This window comes from Oncorhynchus tshawytscha, linkage group LG09 (assembly GCF_018296145.1).
Source record: "Oncorhynchus tshawytscha isolate Ot180627B linkage group LG09, Otsh_v2.0, whole genome shotgun sequence".
Lineage (NCBI taxonomy): Eukaryota > Metazoa > Chordata > Actinopteri > Salmoniformes > Salmonidae > Oncorhynchus > Oncorhynchus tshawytscha.
Genome location: NC_056437.1, coordinates 68,766,920 through 68,781,771, shown reverse-complemented (window position 1 = coordinate 68,781,771; position 14,852 = coordinate 68,766,920). Strand labels below are relative to the sequence as shown.

Sequence of the window (14,852 nt, the reverse complement as noted above, 5' to 3'; positions counted from 1 at the left end):
AAAAATTAAGCCACATTAAAACCCACAAAAATACTTGAAATATGCTAAATTATTTTTGTACATATTTGCACGAAATGAGTGTGAGAATGTGTTGCAACACAACAAACCAATGTACAAACGTGTTTTACACCATTGGTTGAAACAATGTGATTATTAAAAACCACTTTACATCTTCAAAATGTAGGAAAAACTAGAATTGTGATTTCATGGATCATCCTTCCTTGCATCTATAGTTCTGTGACAGTAGTTATTTTTTTCAACTCCATCTCTCAGCTATTTGCAAAAAGAGTGTTTGAGTGTGTGCTTTGGTTTAGTTTGAACTGCAGAGTTCCCCTTTAGAAAGTCGGTCTATAAAAAAATGAATGCATAAAAGAATGAATGGATGAATGCAGGCATGCGTGAATAAATTATTTAAGTGAATGAAAACAATATGAGAATAGTTGTACGTATTTTTTATTTAATTGTATTATAAATAAAACACGAATAAATAAATACATTGTGTATACATAAATATCCATCTACCAATATATATTAAATAAATAAATTAGTCATTCAGTCAATCGAGCAGCCGGCCAGTCAGTCAGTCAGTATATATATCAGCCATCAATCTGTTAGCCAGCCTGAGGAATATGTCACGTCTCCAATGATGACTATGTGGTTCTCCTCACGGCTTGACTCTGCTGTCAATGAATTTCTTGAACTGCACCAAGTTTTCGCGAATCTCCTTTCGCACAATCTCCCATGCGCATGCGCTGTGTTCCTGGAGAGCGTACAAGATTTACATTTTATTTCAGTCAACTCAACCACTGCAGGTGTTGTTGATCCAGCGCATCCATCGACATAAAAACGGCACTTGGCAATTCCAAGTTTCAAATGTGAGTTGTGGAATTGAAATGAGTCCTATTTGTGGTGATCTAGAACTTTTGCTCAGATTAATTTAGCCTCTATTCGAGGACATTTGATATTGGACCCACCTTCTCTTTCAAGAAGGTATTCAGCTTGTTGAAATATGTTTTCAGAGTAACCGACCCTCCATCTCCAGAGGATTCCCAAACACCTCCTACGACCTGGAGACAATATAAAATGCTGGTTATGAAAATATATTTATTTTTTATTGTAGTGTAGAAATTATGTATATACCAATGCCCACGATTATCTGCCCCAAAATCTGTACACCACATTAGTAACACGTTCATAACATTGAGTTTCACCCCGTTTTACCCTCAAAACAACCTAAATTCGTCAGGGGCATGTGTTCCACGGCGGTACTGGCCCATGTTGACTCCAATACTACCCACAGTTGTGTCATGTTGGCTTGATGTCCATTGGGTGGTGGACCATTGTTCATACACAAGGGAAACGGTTGAGCATGAGAAAGCCAGCGGTGTTGCAGTTCTTGACACATTCAAACTGGTGCGCCTGGCACCTACATCCATACTCCTACATCCAGACGTATTTGTTCTTGCACATTCACCCTCTGAATGGCACACGTACACAATCCATGTCTCAATTGTCTCAAGGCTTAAAAATCCTTCTTTAACCTGTCTCCGCCCCTTCCTCCACACCAATAGGAGTGGGTCTAACAAGTGAGGGATCATTGCTTTCACCTGGATTCAGCTGGGCAGTCTATGTCATGGAAAGAGCAGGTGCTAATGTTCTGTTCACTCAGCGTATAACCTATAGACTACACAAGAGGGATCATACTTACACATAACTCTAAGTTTTGAACTTGACGATATATGACGTTTTGGAACATGTTAAGTTTTGTTTTGTTCCAAGTGACAGACGTCAGACTGTTGTTATATAATTGTTCCACATATCGCATAGCCTCCAATGCAACCACAGAGACGTCCTCACCCTGGATAAAATAAAACAGGGTTTTAGGCATTGGGTGTCTAAATAAATGGTTAAACTTCCAATTTACCATACTGTACTTTAGTTTATCAATATACTGAAGTGTATCATACCTCTGTGTTCTTGTAAAGATCCTCTGGAAACATTTGTTCGACGTTTTCTTCTGCACACATAAGGGGAAAGAGTCCACCCTGAAATAGAATTCATATCAATATCAAGAAGTAAACTATATTGTGATAGTAACCTTAAATGAAACTGTGTGGTACAGAAAGTGAAAGTATTGCTTAAAAATACAATGTGCTATGATGTAAAATAGAAATATAAATATTATTGCGAATTTTCGTCATAAATTTGTGCACACCAAATAGCGGACTGGTGCAGTTTAAATTCCTCACCATTTCTGAGAGCAGGTTTATGCTCACATCGTTCAGCTTCCCCAACCTAAACTGCGTCCACCTGCAAGGTTTTGATGCTGCTGTGCCTTGGCAGAACAGAGTCAGGCAAATGCTCAACCATTTCAATACAGCCATGTTTCTTTAATACGAACTTGAATAGAACAGCTATTAAAAATGTTTAACGACCAATTATCATAATCTTGATTGATATGATACCTAGACTGTTGAAGTTGCCCATTTTATATAACCCAAGTATCGCTACGTAAAGGTATCAAAATCCCTTTGTGGTTTCATGGTTCAGACTTTCGCTTCCCTTTATAAGCCCCAATTTTAGGGGGTAATTCTTAATTATGCTATTGTAAAACTAATCAGAAAATGTTTTCCTATCAAGTTAACAGTTTTCTTATGTAGAGAATTACATTGGAGCAATGCATTTCATGCTAACATATTCAGCAGCTGTTAAAATGTAGGCCATATTGAATATTAAAAACTAAGAAAACCGTGGCTGATTTGTTATTTCTACAATACAATGGTACGGGGCTCTCTCCTATGAAATGAGGGCCATGTTTCGTAAATATGCTGTAGTTTTGGACATTGCACACCACATTTTTCAGATTCTGTGTAGAAAGGTATTTTTGATAGGAGTAGCATGGAGATCAATTTTTGCTCACACTCGTTTAATCTGTTGTTGACACTCTTTTCATCCGGTAGTGCAGTCTGAATCATTAAGGTTCAGTGTTAATATTGCAAATCTTTTAAATAACACAACGTTTTATTAATAGAGTGACTGGTAATGTTGAATGAAGACTAAAGCCACCGCCTCTAAAATCGAGAGTAGAGTGCGGTGGTCTTGCGGTGGTGTTGGCAGCATGCTGGGGAATTCCTTTTCCTTTTCTCTTATGCGCTTCATTCTTATTAAATTGATTCGGTAAATTCCAAGAGGTCCTTTTAAAGTTGGTTCATTTTTGTTTAAAAAAAGAGTTATATGCCCTAAATTTGCCTTGACGATAATGTGCGAATTTTACCGAATGCCAATGATGGTTATAGCTATATTTTTCCAAACTTTTTTAACCATGAAAATCCCATTCAGATATAGAATCATATGACAATGATGACTACGATGTTAATTGGAGGTGTAGGTTTCTGATTATGCCGTTTTTATGATAAGCCTTTATATTAGGTTGCCTTGTAACCTAATGTCATTGATTGTGCTAGAGTTTTGGCCAATCAGCAAATTAATGATTGTTTTCAAACTTGAGATGAATTTCACTGTATTTGTGCTGGTAGTTAATTACACATGTTGTTAAATGTGTCAACAGGTTTATTTCGGCAGTCGACAGTCGTGGTACGAAATAAATATATTACATCTGCTCATTTGTAGCGCATAGACTCCACTACGCTGTTGTTTTGAACTGCATATTGCATATAAACAAATGAATGCATGAAAGACTGAATGGATGAATGCATGGATGACTGAATATGTAAATGAATACAAAACATTATGATAATAGATGCATGTTTTTTTTCATTTAATTTAAATATAAATAAATTACAGAATAAATAAATACATAGCCTTCACATGTACAGAAATCAGTCAGTCAGTAAATATATCATCCATCGATCTATTAGCCAGCCTCAGGTACATGTCACATGTCTCTGATGATGATTATGTGGTTTGTCCAACAGACCGCTTCTTCCTCACTGCTTGACTCTCCAGTGGATTTCGTCACCGCTTGACTCTGCTGTCGAGGATTTTTTTTAACTGCACCTGTTTGTAGCAAACCTAAGCCCCCAAGATCTTACATGCTCATCTGCTGTGTTCCTGGAGCTCAGACAATACATGTATTTTTTAAGTCAACTCAACCACAGCAGGTGCCGCGCTAACGCATCCTTCGACTAAAACGGCGTTTGGAAGTTCCATGTTTCACATGTGAGTTGTGACAGCAAAATTCATCATTCATCTTTTCCTGTGATTAATTTATCCTCTTTTCGAGGACATTTGTTATTGGACCCACCTTCTGTTTCAAGACGGTGTTCAGCTCGTCGACATATGTTTTCATGACGCGTTACCAGAAGTAACCGAACCTCCATCTCCAGAGGATGCCCCAACACCACACCCGACCTGGAGACAATATAAAATGGTGGATAGTGAAATAGTTCTGTATTAAGTCAAGTTCTGACAATATTATGCAAAAAATCATTTAGATTAAATTACAAATTAAAGACCTGTGACAAGTATTGTCTGCCCCCCAAATATAGCTTAGGCTACCACGAGGGATCATACTTACGCATTTCCCTAGTTTCTTAACTTAACTAGGTCATCTGTTTTTGAACAGGTTCAGTGTTTCCTTGTTCCACGTGACAGGAGTCAGGCCATTAAATAATTGGGCCATATGTCCCAAAGCCTCTAATGCAACCACCTAATGTTTTAGGCATTAGGGTGTCTCATAAAATCCATGGTTAAACTTCCAATTTATCATTTGAAATGGTAAAAAAGCATATGCTATATTTTAGGCTATCAAACTCTTGCTATATGATACTGAAGTGTATCCTACCTATGTGTTCTTGTAAACATGCTGTGGAAACATGCGCTCGACTTTTCCTTTAGACACAGAGCTGGAACGTCTCCACTCTGAAATAAAGTCATATCAATGTCAAAAAGTGAACTGTATTGGAATAGTAACCTTACATTAAACGTTGTGGTACAGATAGTGAAATAATTGGTTACATTAAATGTGTTATAATGAAATAAAATAAATGTAGGCCTAATAATGAGATGTATTGAGCATCAAATTGTGTTCACCAAAGAGCGGACTGGTGCAACATTTAGCGGATTGGTGCATAAACTGTGTCCACTTGCACCGGTCGGAGTCAGCTGTGCCTCGGCAGAACAAAGTCAGGCAGATACTCAACTATTTCAATAGAACCATGTTTCTTTTGATATCATTTAAGTGTAACAGACTTTCGAAATGATTAACAACCAATTATCTTTATCTTGATTCGATATGATACCTACATTGCTGAAATTGTCTATCATATAATCATCCCTGGTACTGCTGTACTTTGAGGTATAAAACATTCCTTTGTGTTGAAAAAGGCTACATGGTTCAGGCTTTCGCCTCGTTTTATAAGCCTATTTTTTTAGTGTGTGATTCTTAATTATGCTATTGTGAAATTAATAAGAATGATTTTTTTTGTCCAGCAAGTTAACAGTTTTCATACATGTCTTTGCGGAGAATGTATTGGAGCAATGCATTTCATGAGGTCAGACAGCAGTAAATCAGCAGGCAAAATGTTATATGAAAAACGAATAAAACAGTTGCCTATTTCTACAATGTTGCAGGGCTTAATCTTAGCAAATGAGGGCCATGGTCAACAATGTAGACATTGCACACCACATGTTTCAGATTCTGTGTAGGGTTAACCAGAAACTTGTTTCAATAGGCGTAGCACATCAATCACATTTTGCTCACAAGTTAAGTCTGTTGTGACTTTCTTTTAATCTGGCAGTTCAATCTGAAACATGACTGTTCCGTGTTAATATTGCACATCTTTGAAAAGTAGACACATTTTATTGACAGAGTGACTGATAGCGTTGAATGAAAGTTGAAGCCGACCCGCCTCTAAAATCGAGAGTAATATGCTGTGGTATTGGCTTTACGTTTCATTTTCTCTCACGCGGTTCATTCTTAATACATTGATTCGGTAAATTCCAACTTTATACAGTTTGTTCATTTCTGGTTAAAAAAAATAGTATTTGCCCCAGATTAGCCTTTATTGGGCGTTTACCAAGACGACGAAAATGATGACGATGATGTTTGAGTTTGGCCTAATGTGAATGAGCAGGAAAGTCACATTGATATGTCGTCTCATATAATGATGCTGATGATGATGCTGATGTGATGATGACAACGACGTTCATTGGAGATGTAGGTTTCTGATTATACAGCTTTTATATTAAGTATTTATCTTATGTAACTGTTAAAATGAACTGAAAATGGCATTGATAGAATAACATTGTATGCCTATCAAAAAAATTAAGTCGTATAGGAGCTCAAAGTACAACGTTCAAAACAGGCCCGCCCTGTCCAGTGTTAAAACACACTTCATTGAAAAATGGCTTTTGAATATAACTACATTTTGAGAAGATACATTTGACTTGTTTTTAGGGCTTTCTTTAATGGATTCGTAGGCTATAGGACTAATAGTACTGACATCCATATGACCTGAGCATGTTTAATACAAATATGAATGTTCACACATCGACAGACTGGGCTACAGAATGAGCACTCAGATTAATAATATTTAAAAGTATAGAAGTGTTTATTAACTTAACATTTGATCATTTTCAAATAGATAAATCAATAAATTAATATGTAGGCATACATAAATAAATAACCTTGATAAATAAATAAATACATGTATAATATTGCTGTTTGACGTTGCACATTACATGATTGCAGAATAGTAGGCTTTTAAAATCAAGCACAATTCTAAAACTCAATTGTAAAAAAGTTCTGCAAGTTCAAATTCATGTTCTGTTGGCCCACAGAAGGCTATCAGAGTTGTGTTACAGAATGAACTGTAGGGTGTATGGGGGGTAATATTGGTAATGAAGGGTAAAATTGTCCAAATTGTCTATTTGTTTTTAACCTATAGTCTACCTTTTCTTTTAGGACTGCTGCAATGTGCCCAAAGTACGTATTCAGTCCTTCTGCCCTGATGAGATAATCACTTGTATCCACAAATTTGGATATCATAGAATTACATGGATATATCTTATGTAAAATGTTGAAGTTGTCACGTGGAACACATAGTGTGTGAGGATTGGAATCAGGCGCAGAGAGTTCCACGGGGAAAAGTGCACTTTAATACCGCACAAACAAACAAGCCCACAACACAGGGCGCGAAATATATGGACCACCCAAAACCACAGGGTAAGAAATAAACTCTCTGAAAAGTATTGGAAACTCGTTCAATGTTATAAATTGTTCATATGTGAGAATATTACCCTTGTTGTCGAAAATATCAAGAACAAAGTCAATATTCCTCTCGTGCAAGCTGGGGTAGAACAATGACTTATTCCTTATAGTTATGTCTGAATTATTCCACAAAAGAGCTTTATGTGGGGAAAAATTGTTCAGGAAACATATTTTCCAGGCCATTAAAGCTTGTTGGTGAAATCTAGCCAATTTAGCAGGTAATCTTTCAGGAATAAAATTACATTCCAGTAAAAATTGAAGACCTCCCAATTTATTAAATACATTATTTGGAATGAAATACCATATTTAATCAGTATTGATCAAACATTCTTTCAACCAGTTTATCTTGAAAGTGTTATTTATGAGGGGTTCACAAAACGAGACAGTACCTCTGCCTTGGACAGTAGTACTCTCCCAAGTATAGAAATATCTCTTTGTAGCCAATTATTACATATATTTTTAGTTCTCTTAATTTTAGAAGAGAAATTAAAATGTTGTCTGACTAAGTGTTTTTTTTTACAGATGTATTCCTAAATATTTAACACAGTCCTTTACAGGAATATTTTCTATTTATTCATCATCAGAGTCAAATAAACATACGATTTCACATTTAGAAACATTCAGCATTAATCCTGATATTGAATATATCTGCGTTTTCTGTGAAAAATAAGGTGAGAATCTGTCTCACTTGTTCTTTGAATGTAAATTAGTGTCAGAATTTTGGGAAAACCTTGCAAAAATACTTATTTACCATTATGAACACTGCCTATGTTTTTGACATGAAATATATCATATGTTACTTTTGCAATGATAACAAGACCACTGAAATTATTGTTATTTTTTAAATTCTGGTTGCCCAATACTTCATACGCAAACAAAAATTCCAAAATTCTATGCCAAAATTACACATTTTTCTGATTGAATTCAACTATCTTATTAAAACATTAACCCTGGTGAATAACAACAAGAATAACATCTCCCTGAATCATTATAATAAGATTATTTCAGAGTAAATACAATTGCAAAATGTTTTGTATTTTTAAAATGATTTTATTGATATTTTTTGTATGTTTGAGTATTTTCTTGTTAATACCTGTGTTTTGTTTTGTTAGACATGTTTGATGTAGCAATGTAAGTTGATTTTTGTATAAAAATAATAATAATAACAATAATCACTTGTATCCACACTGCCCATCATCTGCCAGAAAGAAAAAGGCAGGCAATGAATAATAATAAAAATGCCACAATACCACAAGTAAACAGTTAAGCGATCTGTGTTGGCATAGTAACTCACACATTTACTCTCTTCAATCTGGCGGTATACAATATTCTGAAAATTCTCCAACTTCTGTTGGTCCCACTTAGTAGGCAGGTCGTCAGCTCCAAACAATGTGTCGATGTTCTTTAATGTCTCATAAATAGCCATAGCACCACTGCTGCTCAACTGAAACGGACAACAACAATAATAAAACTAAAACAAATGTCAGTTTAAAGTCTACTTCTACTTTCTAATCCTAACGGTTGCAAATACTCTCATGTACCTCCTGTATATAGCCTCGTTATTGTTATTTTATTGTGATAGTTTATTTTTTTAAATTGTTAGCAACGATTTTCTTACTTAGTTAAAAAAAACTGCATTGTTGGTTAAGGGCTTGTAAGCATTTCACCGTACGGTCTTACACACCTGTTGTATTCAGCGTACGTGACAAATACAATTTTATTCTACATTAAAATTCCTTCAAATAGAGGCAAAATTAATCATAAGAAAAGTTCTACATCACCACAAATCGGATGCATTTCGCTGCCCCAACTCACATATGAAACTTGGAACTTCCAAGCGCCGTTATGGTGTATTCGGATGCCTTGGCGCAGCACCTGCTGTGGTTGAGTTGACTGAAAAAAATGATATTGTATGTTTTCTCAGCAAACAACACAAAAGTAGTTGCTCAACCACTATTTTGGTAAATACAGTGCCTTCGGAAAGTATTCAGACCCCTTGACTTTTCCTACAGTCCAAGGAATGATCACCCATGAGACAAAACTGACATAAACTGACATGGAATTGTTTTAAGATGTTCATATCATGGATCATTTGTCTATTTCATTTAGAATTTTAGAACCCCTTCAGGTATCTTTTTTTTCTTCAGAATATTGAATTTGGCCAGCCCCATAGAAACACATTGAAAAACATATTCAGAAATGGCAAACAAGACGGTCAAAAAATGTATCATTAGGAATAAGGTTTTGAAGTGTCTGCCCTATATCTAGGAGATATAAGAAAGCTCAGGAAAGCTCAGGAAGCTCCTCCCTGTAGTCTGTCTCATCATTTTCGAGAATCAGGCCCATCACTGTTGTGTTATGTGCAAACTTAATGATTGAGTCAGACCCAGGGCCCCTAGCTTGGAAAGCACTATGGTGTTGAAGGCTGAGCTGCAGTCAATTAATAGCATTCTTACATAGGCATTCCTCTTGTCCAGATGGGAAAGGGCAGTGTGCAGTGTGATGGTGATTGGATCATAATTGGATCTATTGGGGCAGTATGCAAATTGAGTGGATGCAGGGTGTCGAGTAAGGTGAAGGTGATATGATCCTTAACTAACCTTTCATAACTAGAAGTTGACCGATTATGATTTTTCAACCGGATACTGATTGTTGGAGGATCAAAAAAAGCCGATACCGATTATTAGGCCAATTTTTAAAAATGTATATATATATATATATATATATATATATATATATTTGTAATAATGACAATTACAACAAAGACAATTACAACAATACTGAATGAACAATTAACACGTATTTTAACTTAATATAATACATAAATAAAATCTATTTAGTCTCAAATAAATAATGAAACATGCTCAATTTGGTTTAAATAATGCAAAAACAGTGTTGGAGAAGAAAGTAAAAGTACAATATGTACCATGTGAAAATGCTAACGTTTAAGTTCCTTGCTCAGAACATGAGATCATATGACAGCTGCTGGTTCAATATTCCCAGTTAATACGTTTTAGGTTGTAGTTATTATTAGGAATTATGACGCATCAACTATTTCTCTCTATACCATTTGTAATTCATGTACATTTGACTATTGGATGATCGAATAGGCACTTTACTATTGCCAGCCTAATCTCAGGAGTTGTCACGATCATCATAATGATGTGACCAAGGCGCAGCGTGAATAGAGTTCAACATATTTTTAATCAACTGAAACTCACTGAAACAAAACAGCAAACAACCAAACTAAATGTGAAGCTACTAGTGTGCACACAGGCACCTAACTGTAGACAAGATCCCACACCAGAAAGTGGGAAACAGGGCTGCCTAAATACGATCCCCAATCAGAGACAATGATAAACAGCTGTCTCTGATTGGGAACCATATCAGGCCAACATAGAAATACAAAAACCCCTAAACCTACAACAACGCTAGACATACAAAACCCTAGACATACAAAACCCCAGACATACAACACTAGAGTACCCACCCTAGTCACACATTGACCTAACCAAAATATATAGAAAACAGAGATATCTAAGGTCAGGGCATGACAGGAGTTGATAGGCTTGAAGTCATAAACAGCTCTGTGAAGCAAGCATTACTAAGAGCTGCTGGCAAATGCAGTAAAGTTTGAATGAATGCTTTACGAGCCTGTTGCCACCTACCACCGCTCAGTCAGACTGCTCTATCAAATCATAGACCTAATTAGTTCAAATCCTAAGATACACCTTGCTCAGACAGTCTGTGTTTTTCCACTATACAGACACATTGTTTAACCTAATTCTGACTAAAACTACACACATCATCAGATTATAATTTTATGATTCTAATCAATTTCATACAGTTGTAAGGTTTCAGAGTGGAATTATTTTATCATTATCTTTCAACATATACATTATTTTATCAGAATATGAAGGCTGTCAGCTGGGACAAGAAAAATCTGGGGCCTCTTGGGTGGCGCAATGGTTAAGGGCGCTGTAATGCAGTGCCAGCTGTGCCAGCTGTGCCATCAGAGACTCTGGGTTCGCGCCCAGGCTCTGTCGTAACCGGCCGTGACCGGCAGGTCCATGGGGCGATGCACAATTGGCCTAGCGTCGTCCGGGTTAGGGAGGGCTTGGTCGGTAGGGATGTCCTTGTCTCATCGCACACCAGTGACTCCTGTGGCGGGCTGGGCGCAGTGCACGCTAACCAAGGTTGCCAGGTGCACAGTGTTTCCTCCGACACATTGGTGTGGCTGGCTTCCGGGTTGGATGCGCGCAGTGCGCTGTGTTAAGAAGATACTACAACAATTGGACACCACGAAATTGGGGTAAAAATTTTTTTTTTTTTAAATCTGGACGATTTCCTGAACATTCTAGAACGCCAATTTGAGAACCTTAATTTCTGTGTAAGTAACGAGTCTATTTAAAGTATAGTCCCTGTTTCGGTCAGGGCTATCCAACCCTGTTCATGGAGAGCTACCCTCCTGTAGGTTTTCATTGTAACTAACCTGATTCAGTTTATCAACTAATTAATTGGCTGTGCTAGATTAGGATTGTAGTGAAAACCTAAAGGACCGTATCTTTCCAGGAACAGGTTTGGAGAGCCCTGTTTTAGGTTGATGGGGTTCACCTTGGGGTCATGATAGGGGCTGCACCAAATGTCTGATGTATAATAATAATTTATTATGCTTATGTTGTATCAATAGAAGGGGAAGGGCTATAAGACACCTCCCCCACTACATTTATTGGGTCCTAGACTACAGATTAGCAATATATATATTCATTATAAGGTTTAATATTGTTCCACTATTCCTTTCTAGTCTCTGCCTCCTATAAAGACACGGTCTGAGAGATGTGTGTTATTGCAGTCAAAACAGGGTGTCTGTGAGGAAGCGCCACAAGGCTAAAAGAGATTCATAGACATCGAACCCTGCAGGGGAGTGAAAGAGATAAGAGACTAGTCAGACATACCACTATAAATCAACTTGGGGAGTGGACATTTACTGCTGAGCCTTTAGATAACACTGAAACTATTGTTTGTATAGTTGTGTATGCATGGACTGGTCTCATGAGTAGAAGGTAATGACATAGGCAGTGACATCACTAGGGGTTGACTGCAGGCATAATAGAATAACTTAGACCCTTTACTATTTTGCAGATCTTACTCGGAAAATGCGTGCTATGTTCCCGTTGTCAACTTCTGTCTGCAATTGCATTAATAAAGTTTTTGATTGATTTACTTAAAGATATCAAATCAAATCAAATCAAATGTATTTATATAGCCCTTCGTACATCAGCTGATATCTCAAAGTGCTGTACAGAAACCCAGCCTAAAACCCCAAACAGCAAGCAATGCAGGTGTAGAAGCACGGTGGCTAGGAAAAACTCCCTAGAAAGGCCAAAACCTAGGAAGAAACCTAGAGAGGAACCAGGCTATGTGGGGTGGCCAATCCTCTTCTGGCTGTGCCGGGTGGAGATTATAACAGAAGATGGCCAAGATGTTCAAATGTTCATAAATGACCAGCATGGTCGAATAATAATAAGGCAGAACAGTTGAAACTGGAGCAGCAACACGGCCAGGTGGACTGGGGACAGCAAGGAGTCATCATGTCAGGTAGTCCTGAGGCATGGTCCTAGGGCTCAGGTCCTCCGAGAGAGAGAAAGAGAAAATTAGAGAGAGCACACTTAAATTCACAGAGGACACCTAATAGGACAGGAGAAGTACTCCAGAGATAACAAACTGACCCTAGCCCCCCCGACACATCAACTACTGCAGCATAAATACTGGAGGCTGCTATTGTGTGAATGCTAATTTCACAAATGAGCCAATGATTGACAAGGAACAAGGAACAAACCCCAACCAGGTGTAGACTACTAACTGTACAAGTGAGAAAATCTATGTGGGCTATTATGTTCAATTGGAGGCTAATGTTTTAATCTTGTCCAACAGGTATCACCTGCCAAGAAACCTGAGAGGAGACTGAAACACTACTTCAAGAAGTTGAATCGGAAGGTTCTGAGAAAAATAGTGAGTTTGGTTTCAAATGGCAATGTGTTTAATACATGGAATTAAATTAATATAAACTTGGCTAAACAGGAGCAGTTTTGAAACACTTTTGTGCTCTGGGGCCATACAGTATGTGTCAAGCATCTCAGAGAAGTGCTGATCTAGCATCAAGCCTCCTCTGTCCTCATTTATAGTGACCTAAAATGCACAACTGATCAAAAAAATCTTAATTTATTATTATTATTATTATTATTATTATTATTATATACTGCACCAGGCCTTTCTTTGTTGTTCAAGACAATATGATCATTATAATGGCCAGAAAGTCCAAACCACTAATATTGACATTTTCTTTTGTTTTTCAGAACTACAGTCCACAGTCTTGGGAGCTCATTAGGAAAGAGACGAAACGTCATCTGCAACGATTGGTATGCCCTTACCAGTTTATATACAATCATGTGGGACCCTGTTAGTCTCTTTACTATATTTAGATCCATAAATGGTTGTTTTTTATTTTTATAAATTAATATTTATGTTTTGCATTTCCTTTTTGTACATGTGTTGAATAGAACTGTATTGCCTGTCTACTTGTAAAACCCGTGGAAAAATGAATATTGAAAATGTGAATAAAAATGTATTTTGTATGAAATCTCCAAATTTCATTCTTGTCTAAAACCAATGAGAGTGGATTTATCTAACCATCTGAGGGGATGCAGATTAAACTTGTTGCTGATTGTCAGTCACGTGATAATTCTACATTAAGTTTATACACCAGATGACCAAAAGGATGTGGACACCTGCTAAACGAACATCTTATGTGCTGCTATAACAGCCTCCACTCTTATGGGAAGGTTTTCCACTAGATGAAACTTGGAACATTGCTGTGGGGACTTGTTTCCATTCAGCCACAAACATTAGTGAGGCTGGGCACAGATGTTGGACATTTAGGCCTGGCTCGCAGTCGGCATTCCAAATCGTCTCAAATGTTTTCAATAGGGTTGAGATTTCTTGTCATGCTGAAACAGGAAAGGGTCTTTCCCAAACTGTTGCCAAAGTTGTGTGGTGGATATGATAAAATAACAATTTGCTGGAGCCCAAGTCAAGCTAAGATTTTTTATTTCTCTGAGCTCAGAGGGAATAACAGATTTACACTGCACAGTGTAGGCAGTCTGAATTCCGAAGCAATGAGTGATGAGCACATATTTTTTTATAGTTTCCTGTTCTTGAGTGGGACTTTATCTATGCAAGGACACAGGTGCAAGCTGGTTTGCAACACAGGATGATACTCCCAAGAATAGGACATGATAATGGAACAGTTTCGCACAGTTTTACAAGGTTAGTCACATACTCAGGTGGGTGGACACATACAATTAAAATGTGCCATTACAGTTGGAAGCACAGAATCGTCTAGCATGTCATTGTATGCTGTAGTGTTAAGATTTCCCTTCATTGGAAGCTTACTAGCCCAAACCATGAAAAATAGCCCGCGACCATTATTCCTCCTCCACCAAACTTTTCAGTTGGTACTATGCATTCGGACAGGTAGCATTCTCCTAGCATCCGCTAAACCCAGATTCATCTGTCAGACTGCCAGATGGTGAAGCATGATTCATCACTCCATAGAACGCTC

The 14,852-nt window shown here is 37.3% G+C and overlaps 2 protein-coding genes across 2 annotated transcripts in view; one reads left to right on the top strand and one right to left on the bottom strand.

The window, feature by feature from the left end:
- The window catches only part of LOC112259172 (interferon a3-like), a 148,176-nt gene extending 134,481 nt beyond the window's left edge, over window positions 1–13,695 (top strand). The window contains exons 6-9 of the mRNA XM_042327871.1: window positions 11,142–11,170; window positions 11,564–11,621; window positions 13,166–13,243; window positions 13,588–13,695. Of these exons, the coding sequence (XP_042183805.1) occupies window positions 11,142–11,170; window positions 11,564–11,621; window positions 13,166–13,243; window positions 13,588–13,695 (273 nt within the window). The remainder of the gene's footprint in view (window positions 1–11,141; window positions 11,171–11,563; window positions 11,622–13,165; window positions 13,244–13,587) is intronic.
- Window positions 660–2,384, bottom strand: LOC112258504 (interferon a3-like). The gene is made up of 5 exons (XM_024432924.1): window positions 2,250–2,384; window positions 1,968–2,045; window positions 1,709–1,858; window positions 975–1,067; window positions 660–760 (listed from the first exon to the last, which is right to left on the bottom strand). The coding sequence occupies exons 1-5, from the start codon at window positions 2,382–2,384 to the stop codon at window positions 665–667; spliced, it is 552 nt and encodes a 183-aa protein (XP_024288692.1). The 3' UTR covers window positions 660–664.
- Window positions 13,696–14,852: the final 1,157 nt, after the last annotated feature.

Coding starts and splice junctions, on each gene's coding strand:
- LOC112258504 (XM_024432924.1), bottom strand. CDS start 2,384: ATGGCTGTATTGAAATGGTTGAGCATTTGCCTGACTCTGTTCTGCCAA. Junction 1,859..1,967: donor ATCTTTACAAGAACACAGAG/GTATGATACACT, acceptor TATTTTATCCAG/GGTGAGGACGTCTCTGTGGT. Junction 761..974: donor ATACCTTCTTGAAAGAGAAG/GTGGGTCCAATA, acceptor TACGCTCTCCAG/GAACACAGCGCATGCGCATG.